General features: G+C 38.1%; 1 protein-coding gene and 1 long non-coding RNA gene across 6 annotated transcripts in view; one reads left to right on the top strand and one right to left on the bottom strand.

Moving 5' to 3' along the window:
* The window catches only part of LOC108748657, a 10,049-nt gene extending 9,199 nt beyond the window's left edge, over positions 1-850 (top strand). The window contains exon 3 of the long non-coding RNA XR_001939314.1: positions 840-850. This is a non-coding gene — a long non-coding RNA (uncharacterized LOC108748657). The remainder of the gene's footprint in view (positions 1-839) is intronic.
* LOC108748651 (poly(rC)-binding protein 3) overlaps positions 1-25,543 on the bottom strand; it is a 102,649-nt gene that overhangs the window by 13,867 nt on the left and 63,239 nt on the right. Inside the window, exons 1-5 of one of the 5 annotated variants that reach the window (XM_018486918.1) lie at positions 24,018-24,263; positions 13,840-14,092; positions 6,728-6,784; positions 5,985-6,383; positions 4,941-5,345 (exon numbers count right to left, since the gene is read on the bottom strand). In XM_018486918.1, the coding sequence (XP_018342420.1) occupies positions 4,941-5,345; positions 5,985-6,383; positions 6,728-6,784; positions 13,840-13,920 (942 nt within the window). In that variant the 5' untranslated portion in view covers positions 13,921-14,092; positions 24,018-24,263. Of the gene's footprint in view, positions 1-4,940; positions 5,346-5,984; positions 6,384-6,727; positions 6,785-13,839; positions 14,093-22,928; positions 23,067-24,017; positions 24,264-25,543 lie in introns of those variants that run through there. The other 4 variants (XM_018486923.1, XM_018486922.1, XM_018486921.1 and 1 more) reach the window with 4 other exon arrangements.

The following is a 25,543-nucleotide window of genomic DNA, read 5'->3' as shown; positions in this document are numbered from 1 at the left end:
TAATATGTACATATACATATATATATATGCATTATTAATATACATTATCTTAATATATACGTTTATATTGTTGTCATATACGTAGAATATGAATATATAAAATTTCTAACGTCAATAGTTAATAACGACCTATATTTGCTGAGTTTTTCAATCGTTCATTTATCGGATATATTTTCAGTAATTGGAAATTCAAGAAAAGGAGTTTGGAATGTTTACAATCAATAAATTATCTGAAAAATATTAAGGGTCTATTCACGAATATGTAAACGCCTCGTCTTGTAGACAAACTGTACCGACGTGATCTCTCAAATGTTCTTAACTGGTGGAAACCTAACAGGGCAGCCCACCCTTACACGAACTCGTCGCTGACTCTTAGCTAAAAGAGTGCCGGAAGCCATGCTATTCTAAACAGGACGCCAAGAGGACAATGAGCAACTCAGGATGGAAGTGGAAAAACGAACAAAACATAGCGCGACAAGAGCGATAATAAATGCGTGTACATGTATTTATGCTCGCGTAACTTATCTTTCATTTCTCACGAAGTTGAAGTTAAACAAAGGTTACATACATATAAATAAATGTAATTGGTATACTAAACAGATCAGCGTATCGAAAATAATTTATTTAAAAACCACTCAATAGTTTTAAAGAAATTAATATTTTTCAAATATTTTTTTATTTCAATCAAAACATTCGAAATGTTTCATCTGGAAAATACACCGTGTAAAATTTGATTTAAATTTCATATTGTTATTTTTATTATTTAATTTAAAACCTTAAATTTCCTAAAAAAAAATCATAATAAAAAAGTGTATTTAACTGTTTTCACAATTTTATAGCAATTTAAATAAGTCTCGTAGATAATTTTAGATCTATTAAAGGCAAAAAATATTTTTAAATATAAATTTTTATTAATATAACATATGTAATTAAAATAAAATTCCACAAAACCTGAAATTGGACAATTGTATTTCACATAAGAAGCGAGAAATAAAAGAAACAATCACGCGAGAACTAAATTGGAATTTTAAATACGTTTTTTTCGTACGTCCTCAATTGAATCTTAAAGGAAGTCAATTTTAAAAAGGTTATGACCGGATAAGGGAAGTCAATTTTAAAAAGGAGAGCAGGAAACGATTTCTTATGTGAGACCGTGTAGAGATAAACAGAAATAAAAACACAAAATCAGAGACAGTGTATCAGGAGAAGAAGCGAAGTAGTAACCGTGTACTGTAAGCCGTAAGAGTTCATCAAGCAGACTGAGAAACTGAGAAAGTATTAAAGATGGGATCGTGAAAGTAGATATAAAGCGCAATAGTAATAATATATCTAGGTAATCTACCTCTTTTCGTGCCACGCATGCATGTCCTTGTTCGTTTGTGATTTTGTCATAATTTATCATTTATTTATCGCTTCTACAAATTAACCCCACCCTTTCAGCCACGTCTCTCGAAGTTAACGTACAATAATCGAACTGGAAGAAAGGAAAATAAAAAACATAAAATAAAAGAGAATAAAAAAATTGGCCAAGCCGTAATATATATCTATGGATAATGGGATGTATTATGGTATAGACACGTTTCTTTTTTATTGCGCATTTCGTTTGTTTCGTTTCCGGGTAGCAAATCGGACTCGAGGAAGTCGGGCTCCGTGTCGGACGTCGGTCGTTGAAGAGCGCACAGAAAGAGAAGATAGGACAGAAGGTGAGACACGACGACACGTCATCCTGATAATGCTTCATGAAAATATTTACATGATTGACTTCAAAAGTTTCGCCATAGGAAACTCGATAAAAAAAAGATAACGATCTTCTGTTTATAAAAACTTTAAAAAAAATTAACGTATTTTGATACGAATCAACAATTTGAAAGAAGTAGGCCATTAATTTTTATATGCAAAATTTAACTCATATTTCGTTTTCAAAGCGAATGATAAAATTTACCAGAATTACATAATCATTATTAAAAGATAAAAGGTTGAAACATTTGATCTGGTGCTCCGTACTCTCATATTCTGATACTGATATCCGAATGTGAAAACACAAAAAGCAACCTTTTTACTAAATTAAAATATCAACCAAGTTATATAAATATATCAAAAAACATAACAAACTGTCGTAATTAAAATATTGAAACAGCATATTCGACTGATAAAATTTCCCATCGTGTCTCGAGAACAATTCAATTGATCATACAGGCATTTATCAGAGTGACGTTTCATGGCATCTGCCGATCGATCGGCCGGATGAATGGATTTTTAAAGCACTACCATAGTAACCCGGAATTAGAGCGTCGGCTATTTGGTGATTTGGCCTCCTCATTGATCGCAAGCCGTTCGTTGAGACTTGTAGCAGTAACATCTGGGACCTTCTATACGTCTCTCTCTCACTCTCTCCCTGACCGAATCCAACGACAAGCCATGACAAATCCATTGTGCGACCCGTGAGCAAGCATTCATGCTAAGCAGGCCCGATCGTTTGGCGCGAGGCTCGGAACAAATCCCCATTTTGCCTCCAAGTTCCTTCCGAGAGAGAAGCACAAATTGCTGCTCTCGGACGATGATCGTATCGAGAAAACTCTGGGCTATTTATCTGCTTGATGCAGTACGTCTGTGCCGAATACATATTACAGAGACCGATCAATTCTAATGTGCACATCCTGTATTTTTCTCATCTAAAAATAGATGTGAACGATAGGAGATAAAGATAGATTATACATAAAAGAATAGAACAACTAATTGGTAGTTCAATACGATCATCAACGGAACGATATAAATGCAGTGCACGACCAAAATTTTCAGATACCAAGTTTCAGATAAAAATTTCAAATTTCACTTGAATTTGCAATATTTGTATCGCCATTAAAAAAGACGCAAATCGATTAACATTGAATAAGAATAATCAGTACCATTTTATTAAATTTTGTCAATCCAAGCTCTCTTAGAACTGAATTGACAAGAATCAAACTCAATCGCGTAAATATAATTATTCATTAAAATCAAACGTACTAACGCGAACTTCATTACTTCAACCTGATATCACAGCTCATATTACGTCGTACAATTGCACTCTTTGTACATAACATGCATCTTAAAATCTTCTCTATGCACTGTAAAGGACGGCAAGCAATATTTAAGGTGACCAACTCACTACCAAATGCAAGCACAAAGGAGACACGAGTACATACAGATTTAGGTTGAGCATGTTAGAAGCGTCGGTGAACGTCTATAAAATTTAGAAAAAAAATAAAAAATCCAAAGAGGAAGGCATGCACGTAACAGCTCATACGGATGTAAAGCAAAGCTGGAAGATTTCGCGTGACTTCGCTGATATCATAAAATTATGAAGAGATATTTATCTATTCTAAAAATATGAGAAGAACAAGCTTTCTCATCTCACTATTATTAAAATATAATTTATAAAAATTTCAACTAACAAAATATATTGTTAACATTTCGTATTTCTGATGTGAGAAACCTTCCAACATCGAGTGGCAAAGTAATCTCTGATGTAATCATGTTGGAAGTTGTTATTAAATATAATTACAGCATGCTTTATTTCGTTCCATGTTATGTTTAATCAGATGTTTCTGCAGTCGAAGTCACGCGACTAGATAGAAAATGTTTGAAGGTATGTACGGTCGGAGCCTAATCGTGCGACAGGATCCTTTCGATCGCATCTTCAAGCAATCGAAGATAAGAATATTGTGACATGAATATTCCTGAATAGAAAGCTCAAGACCGTACAGGGATATCGAGCAGAAAAGCCAAGGTACGATGCATATATGCGGAGGGAGACAGAGGACAGCAAAGAGTTTCAAGAGGGAAAGGACCAAGTGACCTAGATAATAATGAAATATATTGATAAATTGTGAGCTGCCACGACATTTGGTGAAAATTGGAATAATCTCGAATCCAGAATTGCATTAAAGTCAGTGTAAATTCTTATCAATACAGTGTTTACAAAATAATTATAAATGAGATACGCAAACATTTCAATATGCCTAAACATTGTTTTTTTTATTAATGAAAAAAAAAAATGATTTTTAAAACATGATATAAGATATATGTAAGCATTATGTAAACTGTTATTTCAGCTTCGAACGTAATATAAATATTTAATATATTTCGAAATAATTTCTAAAATGTTTCATCTGTATTTTAAATATGAAACTTATCATAATAACTACTTTTCACTACAGCCAAGATTCGATATAGTAAACAAATTTTAATAAAACAAAATTTAATAAAACTAAACCACGAAAAAGATCAAGGATCACGATTAAATAGAAGCATCACATTAATCTATTTCTCACAACCACGCTCTTTTACCTTTAACGAAAACTACTGTTCAGTCGCTGTTGCAACAAACAAGTAACTACACGCTTGACCATTCGTTTATCTATAAAACTTTCTACCCTCCGATTGCGCATTAACTTAACCGCAAATTAATCCCACTAATACCATGAACAAGTGTAGATTCATTGCGCAAGTGATTTCTCTTTCTCAACTACTATACAAAAAAAAAACATAATAATATATAGATATGAAAACTACAAATAAGAAATTTTTAACTACGTTAATATTAGCCTTTCAACATATATTCAGACGTTTCTATTCAGATTTTCAGTTAAATCTATCCAGTTTTTTTTAAAGAAACAGCTTCGAACGTACTCGAGAACCATCTGACTCTCTTTCTTCGTAATCATTCCAACGTGAAACCATCTGCCGAGGTTGCCAGTTTGAAGTTTTGCCGGATATATTAAGGATCAATGTGTACAATAAGGAGACACTGAATCGGGAGGGTGTATTGATTTTTCGGACAAGTAGAACGGAAATCCATCGTATATATATATATTGTTACCCGGGAGATATGTGGTAGCCAGGTTGGTGATCAAGAAGGGGTACGGGAGAGGGTGGAGCACGAAAAACAAAAGACTTACGGCATCTGCCACGAGGTGTGCGGGCGGGAGGGCTGCCTGCAAGTGTCCACTCTTCAGCAGGGGGTCGGCGAGGCCTGCCACGCTGGCGTGTAAGGGGCTTGGGTGGAGAGGATGATGTGGGGTTGTAAGATGGGCCGTGGATAGGAGCGGGTGCCCGTGAGAAGCGGCGAAGGCCGAGGATGAGGGGTGGGCCGCGAAGGGCGAGGTCGTCAAAGTTTGGGTGTTCAGCGAGGGCGGGGTGGGCCCGGCAGCGGGCGCGGGCAATGGTAATACTGTACTTACGTCCGAGTGGGCGGGCACCGCGTAATTACCCTGGATGGTGTAGGCTTGCCCACCAGCCAGGATCACTGGCCCACCGACTTGGGGTTTGGGGCGATAAGGGATCGTGGCACCTTTGGGAGGGGACTGAAACAGAAAGAAACATACGCACGAGTGCGAATACACCGATCGAGCGAGAATTATATTTGGTACAGCATTCGCGTTATCGCATCGAAAGATGGCTCTTTTATCCTATTAAAGTCCAAAAATGACACGATGTGAATAAAAAAAAAGAATTACTTCAGCGTCGGAAACGACTTTGTTTACAGCTGCAGTTACATATATTGCGTTTCTCTGAAGAAACTTACGAATAATAAAAAAAATTCAAATATAATTTAATTGTTATGAATACTAATTTAGTCTTAAAACTTTAGCAGGTTAATCTAACTCGTCATAATACAATGAAATTATTTAAATACGTGCAATCTTTTCTTGTCAAGATTAAATCGATATAATAAGTATTGCTTTTAAGTCTCGATCGTTAAGGCTTACTATTTGTTAACAGATTAATAACTGTAAACTGTACTTGTACATGTTCAACAAAATTAATAGCACGTATACCTATATGTTCAACAAAATTAATAGCACGTTTCTAAACGATTATGTAGGTTGTTTCCAGTTATAATTATTACAAACAGTTTCTACAGAGTCAAGTACTAAAGTGCGAACTATAACACTTAGAATGATCGATCGTTATGACGCCGCAAAACGTCCTCTGGTACGTACCTCTAGCATAACGCAGCAAATATGATATATGCATTGCGTGATTGCCTCGCTGGTACCGGATATGGTTACTGCACGTTCCGTCGAATTAGGCAGCATCTCGGAAGCGACTTGAATGGAGGCGCCAGTTACCTCCCGAATTTCTTTGATCTTGGAACCACCCTTGCCGATCAGGGAGCCGCATTGCGAAGCGGGGACAATCAGTCTGAGTGTGATGGGCGGCCTCGATACACCACCGCCACCTCCGGCACCGCTACCCGGAACGTCGTGGAACTGAGAGCACCACTCCTCGAACTTCTTGCATATCAGCGTGAACGCCTTGAAGATCGAGTTCGTCGGCCCGGTGACAGTCACTATCCGTTCCGGACAGGAACCGTCGGAGATATTGATTTTCGCGCCGGACTGCGTTGGGCGAACGGAAAAAAAGTATTACCGATCATGGGTCTTCATATAATATGCACGTGTATAAAGCTATTTTCAGCTTCCAATATTCGATAATCAATGCCTGCTATCCTGAGAGGTCAAGTTAGTGTGTGTTAGTGAGAAAATAATTGAAGTAGAAAACAAATTTAAAAGACTTGTAAATGTAATTTGTCCTTGATAGCTGAAACCGATCGTAGACAGTATATAATTTACATGCTTTCACGTAGAATATTGTTATCTTACGATACGTGATGCGGTTACACATAACTCTTTTTTTTCATTATCGGGCGACGCGTATTTCGTCTTCAAGAATTAATACTTACTTCTTCACGGAACCTCTTGACAATCTCTCCTTTTTTTCCGATAATGCTACCAACTTCCTGCAATAAAATAAATATATTACGTTAATTTAAATATACTATTTTTCGTAAAATTTTATTGTATATATTAAATATTCAATAACACAAACGCACATACGCTTGACTACTTATGTTCTGAATAATGCAGAAATTGTTAACAAATCTGTCGATGAAACGAAACAGCGCGATATTGTAATATTTGTTATTTATTATATCGTATAATAAAAACATAATTGGTACAACACAATTATATATCAGTTGTCAATCGATAATGATAGAATATATGTTCAATACGTTCGCGAGCAGATGTACAATTTTGCTAAACTAAATATATCGATATTATTCATTTGTGATATATATGTATATCAGTACGCATATAGTTATGCATAGAAGGAAGTAACTGTGCCATATATGCGATAAATGACATAATTGGCACGCGAGCTTATAATTAGTAGATGTACACAAGTAGCTGATGTCTACTCAGACTTCGTGTCTACTCTGATACCATCTGACCTCGGATAATGTCACTGTTAGGTTTTCGAAGCGACCAGCGGGTATATTTCTGCGCTTTCTCTAAACTTAGACGATGTCTCTCGAACGAAATGCCAACGTTCCTAGCGACGTTAACGAGTTTCACGTACCTCGCGCTATCGGTTTATCGTTCCCTGGTTTAGGAGGACCGAAATTTCATGCATTAAAACAACGGCTCGTCTGTTACCTCGGAACAGTTTTACGTGAACGAAGTCGCGTGCCAGCTCAGGCACGAAGTCACAAACTTACTCGAATACATTTCACGATGCTGACCCTAATTAGATTTATATACTTCCATAGTTCTGCCGTTCGTTCCACGCGAGTGTAAGTAAATCAGCGACGGCGACAGTCGTGGATTCCTATTGACGTGCACAAGGTAGCGCATCGGACAAGCGTCATCGCCGACGAATTAGATGCACGCCGAGGCAAATATAGCTGGAACAAGAAGACAGCGAGACACGATGAGGGAAGAAGACTTGGCGACGCGCCAGCTACGAGGGTCAGACGACGATCGGCAAAATTCGCGAGATTGCAAGTCCTCGAGAGATCAGATCGTGTCGAGCGGCGTTATCGAGTCAGGATAGAACATCATGGCGGCTCCTCTACGAAACGTCGCTTTCGAGAGATAAGTATAGCCACGTTGCTGTACCGGTCAATAGTTTGAGCGCAGCCTACTTTGATGAAATAAGATTAAAAGTTTTCCGATATTGTCCTACTTCTGTAAATACACCACGTCGCCATAAGAGGTAAAATAAAGCGCAAAAGATAATGAATAACACACTATGACGTACGGAATTTAAAAAAAAACCCAACGTCAAGTGTCTTACATATCTTGAACGTTAATTTCAACTTGAGAAACGCCAACAAAACATATTTTAGGTGTACAGTAAGTACGATGAGTGGCAAACGAGAGAGATAGTTTTATTGAGCTACAAGTTTGTCGTCCGGATTAAATTAAATCTGTAATATTTGGATAAATGAAGACGGTGCAGGATTCCTGAGGGCTCGCGTATATGATCGTCGGTTGGCCTGGCCGACGTCCAAAACCTGCTGGAGTCCAGACTTGCCCAAAAGCCCAAAACAGAATACATTGGTGGCGAAAAAAGTAAGAGGAAGCAGGAGCGTCCCTCTTCTCAGTGTGTTTTGGGATTATCAATTGCCGTCTCTCTCACAAAATGACTGGATCCAACCGGCGGGATTAGAAGGACAACGATGTGATACGTGGCTTGAGACGGAAAGAAAATATTTGGACAACAGGTACGAGTCGGCTTGTACTCGAGCCAAATATTTACACCATAATGATATCACAAGATCGAACGCGCACTGACGACCGTGACTTTGTTCGACAGTACAATATGGCAGCGTATTGTTTAATGATGAAAATTAAAATAAAATTAGAGATGATTTCACGTAAGAGAGATTTTAGCCGCTGCTTACCGGAGAAATTAAAAATACAAGCGATTGCAATTTTTTATTCATAGAAGTTTTGCAATGCCTTCTTTTTTTGTTGGTTGGCGATACAGCTGAAAGAACTGTAGATCAAAATGTATCTCGGTTCTTCGTAAATGTCGGCAGTTTATTAAACTGCTCTTTACTGAATTATATTGATTTACAGATCGTAGTCATTAAGAATGAGTCATTAGGACTATGCCATCAGAAGGATAATGGAAACACGATAATCCGCGATGCATCCGCCGATTGGCTTTCGGCCCTGGCCGGTGTCCAGTCTGCTCAGAAGATCACGGTGCGTGCTCCACCAGCAGACATAATGCCTCTCCGGCCAAAAATGCGGCCAGACGTATTTATTTCGCGCGAAGGAGGCTGCCCAACTATCCCCGTTTGCAGAGCTTCCAAAGTGCATTTTGCAACACGCGCGATCACGGCATTGGCGAGTCGAGTAAAGAGGCGTATAATTAATAAACGTCCGTGAGAGAGATCAATGTGTGTCGCCATGTCCAAATTGCAAACGTCAACTCACGACGACTCGAAAACACTCGACGTTGCTTCTTGATTTGTTGTATTGAAACGATTGTTATTGTAAGATGCGATAAGGTATAAAAAAAAAAGGATAAAAAAACTTTCAATTTACGAAAAGTATATTAAGTAGTAACTTAAAATGTATATACGATTGTAAAATGGCAAAAAGAGTTAGATGAAGGAATCTTGAATGTTTAGCCTAGAGAGACGTTCTGTTGAAATATTAACGAGTATTATTATTAATTAACGAAAAAGAAAAATAGTCATGTAAGAGGTGTTCGTAACCTGCTAATTGGATTAATCTTGCACTAAATGTACGCGTAATTAGTAAGGTTACTACTCTTTCCGTCATTAATCTTCAAGCGCGAGTTGATTTTCATCCTGCTGTAACTAAACGCAGACACCTCGGGGGAAAAAACACGTTGACGAGGGGACGAACCCCTGGATGTGCCGTGACGTAGTCGACATATCATCGTCGAGACGTTAAAAACACGGATATAATGAGATTTGCCACGGAAATATTTTCTCGTACTGGGGACACAGTGGTGGTTCATTTAGATCCGGTGAGAAAATTAGATTCAGAGGGTTGACAGACTGTCGGGGTGACCCTCCAAAAAGATCGGGGAAGATGCCGGATGAGAACTGACCCTCCCGCGCGGCTTCAGACGGGCAAGTATCGTTGAAACATGCAGGAATACGCAAAAATTTCTATGTCATAGTCTTTAGAATCCATCCATATGGGTGCACGTGTGTTCGTGTATATCCAGGCTTAGTCTCTCTCTTCTCAGCTTTCTAATTGTCGGAATTCCTTTCCACAATTCAATTTAATTGCTCCCGGAGTTCACCAACTTGAAACAATTCTAACGATTTGGCGTTGTCTCATCACAAATCTCGCGCATAACAATTCGATCAGATAAGTGAAGCTGAACGCCAGAGCTCGTTGTGGAAAACTTCTGAATTTAGCGCCCGTGTCCATCGTCCTGATAATCAGAAGAAAGAATTAACAGCGAATTGTAAAACTTGGCAGAAGTACGATCGTTGGCGAAAAGATCTGCGCATCGAAAGGGACATTGGCGTCTAACTGCTAGATGCGATTAATTACCGAGACGGCGGACATTAATTACTCGTGCTACGACGAGCAGTATTGCACCTCGCGCACGATAATTAATTACAAGCAGAACGCTGGTAGGTGACGTGTTCTTAGAACGTTAACGAGTACAGGCTAAATAAACTTTGACACTTGTCGCGAAAGGCCAGTGCTCTCCGTCCGGAGCAACTTTTCTACAAAAATTCTCGATAATCTCATGGATGACGTAACTGATATAAGCATCGAATTACGTGCTGTTTCCCGGGAAACTTTCACTCTCAATCCGTAAGATGAAGTTTTCTGGGATAAGGTCTATGAGAACTCCTCCCTCTTTCTCCGGATACCTATTCTTTTTTTGTTATTACGCACATTTCGTTCGTGGAATTCTCAATTGACTGTAAAATATCTATGTACGTTTATTAACTATCAATAATCGTTGTAATTATGAACTTTTTTTTTTTTTTTTTTTAGAAGAAATCGATTTCACGGGCCAAGGACTTAACGACTCGCAAGAGGAAACAAAACGGCTATTAAAATCGGATTTTTCATCGAGAAGATAATTGAAGATGAAATCTCAGATAAAGGTGTCCACAGTCCGTGTGCCATTTTCGCAGATGTCTACAAAGGGAAGACGTAACATGCAGGGCAAAGAGCTGGAGCGTGTAACGAAAATTGCTTTTGCCGATGACCACGAGTGCTCCTCCTCCCCTTGTCATCGTCGAACTAAAACGTTCGTGTAATTGCTCTGCTTCATTCCTGTGCATGATCTCTTCAATGGTTCTCCATTTTCCCCGTTTCCGAGTCCGTCAACCGAGACCCTTCGCGTGAGACCCTTTCTTCGAGGATCTCTTTCACCAGTCTCTGGTTAAGTAAACCGACGATTAACTTGCAGTAGTACCAACAGCAGTTCAATATATCACATCTGCCTCTCTTCTTCTTCTAAGATTTCACAAATGTGACATTAACTTTCATCTCGGCTTAATTTTCTCTTTACCTTTTTTTAATTCTAAGAAATTACACAAAAAGATAAACACTAATTGTAAGTTACACCGAGGCTTAATGCTCGTTTCTCTTAATGTAGATCAACTTTAACTTTGGTTCAACTTACTCTTCATCTTTTCCTAATTCTTAGAATTAGAAAAAGACTTTTAGAATTAGAAAAAGAAGAATTAATTAGTCGAATCAAGATTAAAAATAATCTACATTGATAGAAACACGCATAGGACAGAACTGTTAATGTCACCGTTGGTTAGCTTGATCGAAAATTAGTGAAAAAGGCTCAAAGTATTTTGATAAGAATCAAAGGATTAAATAAAAAGTGCAGACTTCCCAATATAAGTTTTGAAAGTCACGTGGCTTCAATAAACAAACGACGTTTTCTCTCGTCAAGTAATCGATTCTTTCTAATCATTCGCAATGGAATTTATACCCATCTTTATCGCGCGGCAAAGATTACTTAAAAATTTATGACCAAGAATACAGTAGTCATGCAATTCCACGCAAATTCAATTCACTGCGTAATACCGAATAAACTTCCCGATGTAACATGAATCTGATTTGAAGTGCTCAATGCTGCAAAATATCGTTGCCGCAATATTGTTCAATGATATCAACGATTGCGGTAAATACCAATTTCTCATCGACCTTTCCACAAACAAATTCCGATCTCGCCGGAGTGGCCGATAGAAAATCTGTCAGTTTACGCGACACGAAGATCGCAACGTAGTTTATGCAAAAAAACAACAACCTCGGATTCTTGGCATCGCGTCAAACGTTCGTGTATATGTTTCAGGACATATTGTCTGTCTCGTGCGCGGTCAAACGCGGTGATTTCGAGAACATCTCCGATGATACGCTCTACTAGCAGAATTGTAGAACATTCAAATCACTTTTCAATAGGAGAGATCACGCGACGTTACATAAAACTAGTAATGACAAATGGCCTTTGTAAGTCACCTCGATAGCGGTGTTATCTCAGCCATCGCGGTTAATCCTTAGATGTGGGTAAAACTTATTTCCGTGATAATGACTTTGATATGACAAAGGACGATAATAACGTCCCTGTAACTCCGGAATCTTATCTTCCATGCGGTTCCGTTCTTCGTATCGATTCATATATATCTGCGCCGCCGAACGACGACGTCGGGCTTGTAGAAAGCAATTAAACAAAAAACAAAAGATGTTAGGCTCCGTTATTTGAGTTCTCCGGACTTTATACGAATAGCTGAATGTAAAATAAGCTCGGCTTTCCCATTCCGATGGAAGAATTATATTATACGTGCCAGAATGCTGCGACCAGTCACAATGTGTCGAAAGGCGCGGTCGGCCTCTCATAAATAATTCGCGGTAATTGTCAAAAAGAGAACACTGTAAGTGACAGTGAGGACCGCGAGTGACGCGTCTGAGATTTATCATCGCGCCAGCTAAGCAATTATGTCTTTTTCTTGGAACTCCGGCAAATACAAGTTACCGCAGTCCAGGAGACTCAATGCGGTTTTTAAGACGAAGTGAAAATTATAAACAAAAAAAAAAAAAAAAAGCAAACTCAGTAGGTGTTAATCAATAATGTTATAAATATTCTAGTAAATTCAATCACTTTTGTAATTTTCACCTCGTTTCAAGAATCGTAATAAATTCTCGGAGTGACCGACGGCGAATGCTTAGACATTTTCATGTGTTAACATAAAACTAAGCAGTAAATCTAAGCATATACTCGATCAACAAACGTCAACACGTTTTCAAAAATAGTTGCAGTATGCTTTCGTAGTATGCGACATTTTTTTTCAAACAGTACGCATAGTCTCGCAAACCTTTAAAAATCATACATTCCGAAATGAGATACGAACGATAAATGTGATTTATATTCCAAACCGAACCAGCGCGCCTCTACGAACGGATATCAATTGATATCCAGTGGGAGGCTGTTTGATGCGAGATTTTGAATGCGCACTCGCACATCATGTACACATATACGCGCAAATACGAGTTTTCCGCCTTCGATAATGCATTATCTTATTACTGTTGCTTCTCCAATTTCAAATGACGTGTATAATAGCGGGACACGCGACACAATCTCAAATGTTAACGGTATGAAAAAAAATCTGTTCATATATATCGCCAGACAGAATAAATAATGTAAATTAAACGCGAAAATTATTGATTAAAAAAAAATTATATATATATATATATATATAAAAAGACATTCGAATGTAAAAATATGCGTAAAAAGGACATTAAATTCCTCTGTGTAATCCCCTATAAAACGCTTAACGTTCTGCACTGTGGATTAGTTAAAAAAAAAAACCAAAAAAAGAAAAAAGAAGAATGCACGCGAAATAAATCGAGCGAGCGACGCTAAAACGCCTGATAAACATGCCCGACGATTCAGAACGCTGATTTTCAACTCACAGTTTAAACGTGCGTACTCGATTAAATAAACTCAATGAAATTATTTTACGCAGAGATATAACGGGTAGCTTACTTTGCCCTGCATAATCAGGCGGATGGTCAGGGTGACCGAGGGATCATCGTTCAACACCGGTTTGTTGTCCATGCCGTCCATTGCGTGATTGCGGATCTTGTGGCTTCGATTGGAGACCTTCTCGACGTTCGCGGAGGGGAAGGACGCGGAGGAGGGCAAGGAGGACAGGGGAGAGGTTAGGCGAGTGATTTTGATCGGGGGAGTCTCGGGGGATGTGCTCCTCAAGCGCTCCCAGGTAGTCTCGGTCCTCGTACTAAAATCAGAAATATCTGGGTTACCATCACATGTACATACCTTCTATTGTTCTCTTTTTCTTTTTCACATACGCTTTTACATTTTGGCGGAAAGAACTTAAAAAAAAAAAAAAAAAAAAAAAAAAAAAACCCCTTTGTATTTTTTGAAGATAAAGGTCATTCGGATAATTCGCACTATTGCGCATTTTATTCTCTCGCTGTAATTCGTTTTTTATTTAATAATCTATTACTTGTATTATTCGCCTTTTACATTCGAACTATGAAATGTCAACTGTTATTCGATCACAATCAATATATTAATACTGATCATGATTGAAATGTTATATGCATAAATTGATAATGAAATTTAATGACATTAAATTAAATAACATTAAATTTAATGCTATATAAGAGATTATATTATGGCGAAATTTATTTATCTGGGCGTCGAATTCACACAGAAATAAATGGAGTGAACTTCGGGATTAGCATAACAATAGCGCGCGGCCAATCAGCGGTCGAGGAATGGCGATTTCGGGAATGCGATACACCACTGTATTACTTAACTTAGTGTGAGTCCGTTTGAGAATTACGGAACTATATCGAGTCTACATAGCATAATCAACTAGATCTATTTTATGCACGAAGCGTCGTGTTCGCCATGCTTCATTTACATTCATCAAATAAATTATTAAACCTATCGGTATCTGCAATGCTTATTTCGGGCTGATGTAGAAATTTTTAACTCTCCTAAGATTATTCAATATTGTAAAATATAACGACGAAAAGACCGTAACGTTGGGTTTGATGTCTCCTTTCCGCAAGCATAAAATATAGCATCATTCGTAACGCTTGTCGTAATAAGAATCGAGCGAAATAAAACATCAATTTCCCGGTTCACGGTCAATCTCATTTTGACGCGATGCGCTTTCACTCGTTGAATCGGTCAAAAAACGAAAAGAAAATTTATTCTAGTATAAAAAAAGAAGAAGTGCTCGACGGAGCACTTCTTTTTCATTATTCGCGGAATGCAACGTGATAGGGCTTTAAATCTTTACGCTGACGAGCATTACGTAAGGAAAAAATACGAAAATTTTTGAAATCTTAAACTCATTCTGCAACTGCGTAGTTATAAAGTTATGCTCACACTATGAATTACAGTTCTACTTTAGCTATAATCACGACGCGACTAATGCAACCTATAGTGTCATTATGGCTTAAGTGGTAGTTGTAAGATTTCTTCTTTGTCTTTCCATAATGGATTTTCGATCCACAAAGGTGGTACTACAGTTGCAAGAATTGATCAATCGCAGTCGAATATGAATAGAATTCGACTGCGCCGATTGGTCAATTCTTACAAATACACTTACATACAACTACTTACTTACAACTACTACTTACGCAATTATAGAATTTATATAAAAGCGTATACAGTATATTTACAGTAGAAATTATTTTATAATTTATTCCATATCAAGGATACAAAATGCCAACCGAAAAATAAGTTAAATATATATTATATATATATATAAAATGAAATATAAGGTATGTGATACATATATATAAAAGTTTGGTAAGAAATTCGATTTCTTCGCGCACGACGACGAGATAACAGATATAACGTATTTGAGGAACAACTCGATTATATCAAGAGGCACAAGATATTCGCGAGCGATCGAACGGTGCATTCCGCGGTATTATTTTTCGTATAGTCGGCTAACATTAATTACGGCTGCTGCCGGTTGTTAGGCCGATCGATAGACCGCTGGAAACCTGGCCGAAGAGAAGTTCTCCTGAGATATTCCGTTCCCTCTCTAAAGGAAAGAGACGTAACACCGCGCCCCTCCGTATCCCTTCCCTTCAATGGAGGGGCCCCTACGACGCAACGTGAGACAGGTTTGCTCGATCGGTCCGTTACGAGCTACGCAGAACGCGTTTCTGGTTGTGCACACTTATTTCTCGCACGCATGCACGCACGCACGCGCGCGAGAACCGGCGACGTGCCACTAAGAAAATTAATAGCGTTAAAAATTGTCCGTTTCAGATCGATAAAGGGCAGCGAAGAGATTCAAAGAAGTCGTGTTATCTGTTATGAAGAGTTCGCAATACCTGTTACCTTCGAGCGAATAAGGTTTGTAGAATAATCCCTACCTGGTAGAAATTTCATGCATTTTTTTGGAACAGTTACAGTTATTAATTTATTCCGTCTAGTAACTGAGAAGTAAAGTTACTTGGGCCAATCAAGATGTAAACGCTCTGTCTAGAGTTATCGCGCACAAAGGTGTGCAAAATTTGAATCCATTTATTGAAATAAAAATAGAACAATAAATGGATTACGCAATATATTGAACTGATAATAATCTATTAATAGCAGACTGGGCAAGAGTTTGCGCGAATAGCACAGATTTTTACCAGGAAAATTGCTTCGACTATTAAATAAACCTTTATTAAGGTTCTATCAATTTCCTACGCACATTTCCTACGCTGCGCCAACCAAAATAGTTTTGTGTAATTGTTGTAAAATTCTTGAATATGATCAGTCTATACATTTAGATCCAGTGAGGAACTAAGAGCAAGACCAATTATATCGAAGAATTTTAGGTACAACAATTGCGAAGCTTTTTCTGCTGAACGCAGCTATTACGACTAATGAGAATACAGTAATATTAGACGATAATTGGATCTCTAGGAAAATTGCATACATTTCTACCAGGGTCCGTTCAGACTTGTAATCGATTTTCCACGATGTTCAATTACATTTGAGAAACGTCTTTTCATACTAAATTAAAAAAAAAAATTCTTTTACAAGACATATGTTATATACGTCTCAAATGGAAAATGAATAACATCGATCTTGAACCACACGAGCATTGATTCTATTACATGACTCGAGTGTTTGCAGACTGACGAGTTTGTATAAATAAAGTACGGTACAAAGCGAAGAACTTAACATCGCGGATGGAGAGCTGCGACGTGTTTTCTAGGCTGCGTTTATCGCGTTTCACGGACAGCTTTGTGCAAAAGTTTATTTGGCCACTTCGGTCCTAGGCAGAAGTTTCCGAGCGAGTTGTCGCTTAGAAACTTGCGACTCCCTACGTATTAGTTTTGCATCTACAAGTGCAACCAGATTTTCAGCATTTTTCAACCCAATTACATTTATTACAAGCCTGTGCTATGCGTATTCTGAAAAAAAAAAAGACAAAGAGAGGCGCGGGAAAAGTCTCTTTATCTTTCTATTTTATGTTTTTATGTCAATCTTCCAATGCATCATTAGATTTTTTACGCGAGCTAATTGTAACTCAATTATTTATGTCAGAATACTTTATTCAATTTCGAAAACACTGAGAAAAATTTTTAGTTGAAAATGAATTAATCAGAATTCTGGTAATCTCAAGTTACAGTTAGTTATAATGGATTCAACCAAAAGATTCTGTCTCTTGTCCGTTTTTAATTACACACGTAGAAAAATATTTTTTTGCTGCTAAGAAAAGTAATTACTTAATTTACATCTTTCCTTTTAAATAACGTTGATCTTTGACAAAGAATATTTTTTCTTGAAAATAATTTTAAAATTACTTTTATTACAAGTTTAAAAGAAGACTCATTATTACGTATTCAAAATAAGAATTTATTTTCTTTTAAAGAATATTATAAAATTAATCGAAGAAACGACTTTATATAATAAGCATATCGAATTTGTTTTAATGTAATAATCTTGACTAAAGTATTAAACTTACTCGGATTCAGAATAAATTTGATGCTTGTAATGAACTTTATGATGAAATTTGCGGAGTTTTTGAAATACTGTAAAACAATTAATTATTATCTCATTCTATAAAAGTGAAAATTGAGCCAGTCTTGAAAAAGAGTGGCTCAATTTTCAATCTCTAAGGGTGAGATTTTACCCTTCAGAGAAATTAACTCGAGTTTTCGAGAGTATTTTTCTGTGTACCGTGAATTCGAATGCAACCAGACTCTTTTCTCAGTGTAGAGGTCAAATATGAAAACGTATCGAGCGTCGAACAAGAGCAATTTAGGAAAATGGAGTACATTATCCTTCGTTATATCTCTAATCGGCCACGCATGCGACTCGCCGCGCCGCCTCTATTGCGGTGCGGAATTTGAGTGCGATCTGCGTTCCGTTATGCGTGCATTTAACATAAGTGGGGTTTTAACGTCGTCTCGCTAAAAGGCCAATCACACGGGAGTGGAAATAATTGTTGTTAGTCGACGCGTTCCTCACCGCAATTTATCGGAACCTCCGGAGTCCACGGGTCGTTGCACGCACAATTGTGAAATGGCCCGCAAACGAGCGGAGATCTATTCGCAATTTACTCAATATTATAAAACGTCCCGTTGGCCGTGGCGTTTACAAATTTCCCTCTTTCAAATTTCCCCCGAAAAATATTCAATAAATTCTTTACTCGTGCGAGATACGACGAAAATTAAGTGAAATTTTTCATTAAATCTTAAGTCACTGAGACTACTCGTCGATTTTTCACTCTTAAGAATTCTTTATGAGACGAGACTAAAAGTACTGATAAAAGCTCGCGGAATGAGATGCGTGTAAACGATCGATAAACGCGACGAGTACGAAATTTTTTTCACGAGGCAATACGATTCCAGAGAGATAAACGAGTTCTTATATAGTTTATAAACCGGCTCTTAAATTATGAAGATCCTGTCATAAAGTACCGAGCATTTCTGACTCGTTAATCCGCAAAATAAGTGATTTAAGTCTGATTTATGTATTCTTTAGTTCTTAATATATAAATACATGTCGTACGATTCGTGCTCATCGATTTCAATGTTCCATCATTCAATTTCTCAGATTTTCACCTGAGTAAACCGTTTCAATCTTAACGCAGATATATATTTAATAAAACGAGAAAGATGGCTTTCATTTTAAATCGCATAATACCGCTTGCCGAAAGAAGAGCAGGATTAATTTCCTGAACACATAGTTACTGGTAGCATATCATATTGTCACTTGATGCTGCGCGAAATTCGAACCCCTCGAAAACTTCCACGTACGTCATGTTTTAATAAAAGCATAAATAGCACTGACAATATCGAGAGCCTTCCTTTTTTTTTTATGTTGTACGGTCCAGCAGACGTATTTCAAACGACGAATGTCAGGAGACAAAAATCGAATCTGTCCATCCAATCATCAGAATGGAAGCGATGACCACTCGTAGCTGATTCGCTTGAAATACAAATTTTGTTGAATTTTCATGTAAAATATTTTATTTTGTATATTTTAGAAAATATCGAATATCGTTCTGGAAGATATTTCTACGTCTTATGGGAGTTTTGAACCACGTAAAAGCATTTCAGCACGAAACGGAATACGGAGTACATAAATATACAATGTTCCTTCCCCTTTAATATTTTTCTAGACATAAACTAGTGTTTGAAATATGGAACACCCTATATATTTCGATCCTTCGAATAGTCTATTAACGTACGTGCGGGAGTATAAATGCCTTACACATGTTGCACGCATATCGGGGCATATTCGGGACGCGTACTTCCTATCTAAACACTCGCGCGTCATAATTATTCGTTAATTAATCGGGAAATATTAGTATTGTACCAGTAATTATATTATTGCTATCAAATATTAATACGGCGAACTGCGAAAGCTGTCGTTTACGTTACATGCGCTAAATTTTCAGCACTGGCAGTGAATTTTGGAACACCCGAAATATTGCTTCCGGCTGCTTTGTATGGCCTTCTATTTCTCGAATAATTGACAATCGGGATGCATGAATATTTAGAGTATTTATTAGACAGAAAGCACGCGTCAAATATGCATCGAAAATGTGAAGAAATTCACAAAAGATCTTTATGAACTGCCTGAAAAGCTAAAAATATCACCTCTTTTAGTACACACGAATAGACGTTTCAAGTAATTAGTTATAACATTTATGTACAATTTTTTTAAAAAACACACTTCTTATAAATACTTTCTAGAAATATTGAAATACATGTAAGAATCTCTCATTTAATAATTTTTATGTATAGGATAAGGTGATACAATTTCAAACATGTATAATTCTGAATGAAATCAAATTTGAATCAAATTTTCGAAGTTCAAATTTGATAACCCTGTCAAGGATACCAGACAGAAAAAAAAAATCAAACTTAACTTCGAATATTACATTGTAAATCTGTTTCGAATTTTAAATCTGTTTTTTGTAATTGAACTAGTGTACACTTTTAGAACTTAAAGTGAATACTTTTAGAAGTTAAATGAGGTAGGTTTGATATTTGGCGAAAGCGAGAGTTGTAGTACAGGAATAAAAAGATCTTTTATTTCGTATATAGTTGTACCATGTTCAAAATTGTACCAACTTATTCTACTTGTTAAAAATGATAAAAATTAACTCGAACACAAATGATCCATCCATAGTAACATAAAGTATGGTGTTCAGCAAAATCTGGCTCAGTCAATTCAAGAATAATTCCATTTTAGGTAAAAATGGCTCTTCCAGAAAGTATCCATCAATAAATTAATTCTCATTGATTCGCGTAACATTAAATGCTTCGTATTTTATATGAATGAATTAAAACGCTAACAAATTTTGAAATATTATTCATTGCTTCGTAAACAATATCAAACCGAACATTCAGTTAACACAAACAATTTTTCTATATTCTATCTTTAACATTAAATACAAATTTTCTATTGGTAATTTATCTTTAAGAGACAACATATATACAACTTTTGTTATTTTTTTTTTTCATTATTTTATCTTTTCTTACGCTCTAATTTTTTTTTAAGGATGAAAGAATGATAAATTCCAGACCAGCCCTGAAATTTCAAGAATTTTCCAGAAATTTTTCAGAATATATAAAATTCCAGTATTCAAGGATATTCAAAGATCGCTGGACACCATGTAAAGCAAGCCTGTCTAATTTAAGTCCCGGAGCCAAAACGCAAAGCCATCGATGTAAAAAAAATTCAAAATGCGGGTAAGATTTCAGAGACTGTAAAGCGTTAATACGCATCTGAGTGACGTTTATCAACACTTCACACAGTCCCCGAAATCTTACCCACATTAAATGTTTTTTGCGTCGTTGGCTTTGCGTTTTAGCTCCGGAGTAATTGGACAAGCTTGATGTAGGGGACCGGAAAATCATCGTATGTATTAAAAGATATATTTACGTCACTCGGAGAATATCGAATTCATGAAAATGAGAAATGCAGCTGTCGTTAATATCGACAACCGTTTCTTTTCGAATCGCAGTCTAGTGAATATCCTGATAAACATCTTTAATAGCTTATCGTCGTTCAAAGTCCCGTCCCGTTACCGTCTCGTCGTTCGAGTCATTGGTCCTTTTCCGGCGTCGCTCTTTCACGACGGAATCGGAGAATCGCGAATCCGACAACGTTATCCGGTGCGGTGCTAAAAGCGAGCTATTTTTTTTTGCTCCGGATCGGACGTGCGATGCGGATAAGAAAACACGCGGCATTGTTCGCACGCCGGGGAGCGTGTATCAAGCGCGTGGAAAAAGGCACGCAGATGCATGCTGAGAGTCGTCGACCAGAAGCAGTACAGTCGTGACAGTAAGTTAAGGTTGGAACAATCCGTTTTATCTCGTCTTCTCCTTCTTCTTCTAGAATGATGCCCGATCGGTAGCGACGGCCGTCGGCATCGACTAATCCCGTTCGAATTCTCTCTCTCTCTCTCTGCTTTTGACTTTCAAAGAAAAGATATAATGCGACTCAAACTCTTATCTTAAATATGTGACCATACATTCTTTATCGTAAAGGACTGTCCTTCAGGTAGCTGTCCATTAGATTTATTTTTCTAAAACTTACTTTTGTGTATTCAACAATAAGCTTATTGTTGAATTTTCAAATGTACGGTCCAGTAAGATTCTTATTCTTCACTTTTGTGTCCCTCGTTTGAATGATATTACGAGAAATTCCTTTCTAAGCATTCCAACGTCTAATGTAGTAATATCTACGAAAACAAATTTGTAACTCAAATAGAACAATAAAGTCGCAACATCGAAATGATGTAAAAATGAGTGATCAAAGTGACTTTTAATAATCAAATCTATAGCTATTTCGACGTTATTTTGATATTACGATGACTTGTGCTTTACTTGAAAATTAACTTAGGTATACTGTGCAAGAATTCAAAAATAAATGCTCGGACGTCTGACAGTCACATACCAGTTTCGAAATATTTAGGTATGAAACTCTAAAATTTTCAGGTTTGTCCTCTACTTTTTCTAAGAAAATATGATCACGGTATCTCTGTCTGGTCTTTTTAACTGAACTTCTTGCATAGTTCATCTCTTTCCTCTCTTTTGGAGGGAAAAAGAGAAAATTAACTGTGCAAGAAGTTCAGCTAATACTCGTTTCTATCAATATAGTTTAATTTTATTATCTTGGTGCAACTAACTTCATCTTTCTCTAAGAATTAGAAAAAGACGAAGAGGAAGTTAAATCATGATTAATCGACATTGGTAAAAATAGACGTAAAAACCAGATTTCTCAGACCAGGGACGTATTCTCGAAAAATCGCATACAGAAATATATGAAAATACAACAGTATACGTTACGTATATTATAGATTTTCCTAGTATTTCCGTACACGATATTTTTCGAGAATAAGTTCAGACTCGACGAGAAAAAAAATCAAACAACACGGAAAAATCAAACACGGAAATTGAGATGTCGGAGAGTTTATTATATTTGCAATCTCCCAGATTTTTAAATCGAATCGTCGATACATCCCCCCAGCTCCGAGAACACCGGTTTACATCGGCGTCGTTTAATCCGGAGGACTCGTATATATTACGAACAGCGATGCAGTCGTGAAAACGATAATCACTAACCGCGAGAAGGTTGGGTTAGCCGAAAATCGCGATACAGTTCGGCGGCAGGTGCTGGTTTAGCAACGACGTCGGTTGGGCAACAACCACATCTCACCCACCCCCTTCCGGCCGAACGAGACGATACGATACGATACGATACGATACGATACGATACGATACGATACGATACGATACGATACAATACAATACGATTGCGACGCGGGGAAACGAGAGAAGGCGGGTGTCGCCGGCGCGGCGATTAATCCGGATTGTCGGTGCAGCCAAGTGCAACTAAGGCTTCGACGCGAACCGATCGTTCGATCTGGCGGCGCCCGTCGTTCCCGCCGCTTCGTATCGACTGCTCGGCTCGGCCGACGGTAGTCGGCAAGCGCTCTAAAAGACACGAGCCGTCGCGCTCGTTCGACTGCGTTCGGACTTCGGACGTGCGAGAGCATGCGAGAGCACGAGACGGAGCACGCCGCGTCGATACTCAGTACTCACTCGCGCGATCCGGCGCATCGAAGAGAACGAGAGAGATTATCGTCGTCTCGTCGTTATCAACAGCTCGCATGGCGCGTGCCGGCAAGACTCGTCGTCGCCTTTAATCCGACGCCATGCGAGAAGAGAGTGAGAGAGGAAGAAAACGAGAGAGAGAGAGAGAGAGAGAGAGAGAGAGAGAGAGAGAGAGCGAACGTAGCAATTAAATTTTTTTTTTTTTCTAAGAACAGACGAAATTCCCCTTTGCAATACAACCGCATGTCTCCTTTCTCCACGAATACGTTCCGACTTCCGTTTTCCGTCGCTGTCCTCGAGATTCGGCACACAAGAATACGTATGTGCAGCTCGTGGCTAATATCAGAGTCGAGGACATGCCGGCGTGTCCGGTATGATGGCGCACGGAACAGCTCTCTGTCGTCGAGAGCGTCCTCCACTTCCACCTCGTCGCCATCGTCGTCGTAATCATCGTCGTCGTCGTAATCGTCATCGTCGTCGTCGTCATCGTCATCGTAACAGTCGTGGCCGCGCTCGATCGCATTGCCTTTCGAACGGGGACGCGGGGCGCGGTCGTGCAACGCGCGGGGGAGGGCAGAATTATTCCTAACGATTTACCTAAAATGCACACTATTCAGTCATCGGGGGGGGAGGTACAGGCGGCCTCCTCATCGATGCACACTGCACTCGAAAGCGCGGGGGAGAAGGGCGCGGCGGAGAGAGGAAGAGAAAAAACACTACACTACGCGGCACTGCGAAACTGGCACCACCTCGACGGAACGCGGTCCTCGTTCTTTTGCCTCCGGCCTATCCACCGCTCGCTTCCGACGATGCGCAGCGCTACCGTGCGTCGCGTCGCGTCTACGTCGCCGTGCCGCGACGGTGGCGCCACCGCGCCGCGCATGCTCCTACTTGCTCCTGCCAGTCTTCTGCGCACCCCAACTGCGCAGACTACTCGACGGCGGGACGTTCAAACGGTGCGTGGGGCACCGGATTTGCGTACGGCTCGATTTGCGAGAATGAGAACAGTATCTAGAAATATCGCACGCTTTTCCTCTTATGGATTATTTCGTTCTCAGTATAATCCGCGAGAAACCTAAAGGGAATACACGTGTTTACGAGGTGGTAAAAGTTCCGAGATTGAGAAAGAAAAATGATTTGTCTTCTCTCCAAGGAAAATATCACTCTCTGAAATTGTTCTGTGGAATTGCAGAAATTGTGATATTAAAATATCACAGTAGAATTTAAATGTAATTAAATCGTAATTAATAATTAGTTAATCAACTGTCTTATTTATAAGATTACTTTTTTAAATGGAGACATAAAGTCCCGGAATAAAATGTTTCATATATAATTATATAGAAAATTGACATTTTTTTATATAATTATATATAATTATACACAAAAAATGTCCATTTATGAACATTTTTTTCCCGGAGTAATATTCTCGAGATTAATATTGTTTTTAAAATATTAAAATAGGATGGAAAAGATTATCAGCGCACTGGAAACAAGAAATTATTTAAATCTTTTGTCAAGTTGCTTATATATATATACAAATGTTTGAAAAGATTTCTTCTACAGGTTCTCGCAAAATTTATAATTAACAATGACTCACCGCATAGTAATTTGCAAGTAGTTAAAAGGTTAGAGAGATAATAGAAACAATTGTATATACCATTTTATTATTAAAAACCGTAACAATATTTTTATAATTCATATTTTAATATTCCACTTTGTTCTACTTAAATCTAATTATCGTACTTGCGTCCGACGTTTCACGTTACTTCTATTACTGGATTATCTCGCGTGTTCCAAACAATTCGGTCAAACGCATTGTACGCTGCTAATTGTTTCGTATGCCCACGCCACATTACCCGCGAATGGATCTAGCTGACGTCCAACGAAAACTCGATTACCACGTTTTCCAACTCGTTCTCTCTAGTAATTCAACTTTCCTCCGGACTTGAAGGACAGTCGGTTAAATAGATCGTTCGCCGAAGGCGTAAAAGTGAATGTTATCGAATCAAACTTAATAATGAAAGGGAGAATAACTCAAAGAACGACACATTGACGGAAACAACGTGAAATAATCTCGGCAACAGATTCTTTTCTTCCATCGACAAACCGTATGAAGTGCTTTT

This window comes from Trachymyrmex septentrionalis, unplaced genomic scaffold (assembly GCF_001594115.1).
Source record: "Trachymyrmex septentrionalis isolate Tsep2-gDNA-1 unplaced genomic scaffold, Tsep1.0 scaffold24, whole genome shotgun sequence".
Classification (NCBI taxonomy): domain Eukaryota; kingdom Metazoa; phylum Arthropoda; class Insecta; order Hymenoptera; family Formicidae; genus Trachymyrmex; species Trachymyrmex septentrionalis.
The sequence above is the reverse complement of the archived record's forward strand: the minus strand, read 5'-3'. Positions and strand labels throughout refer to the sequence as shown.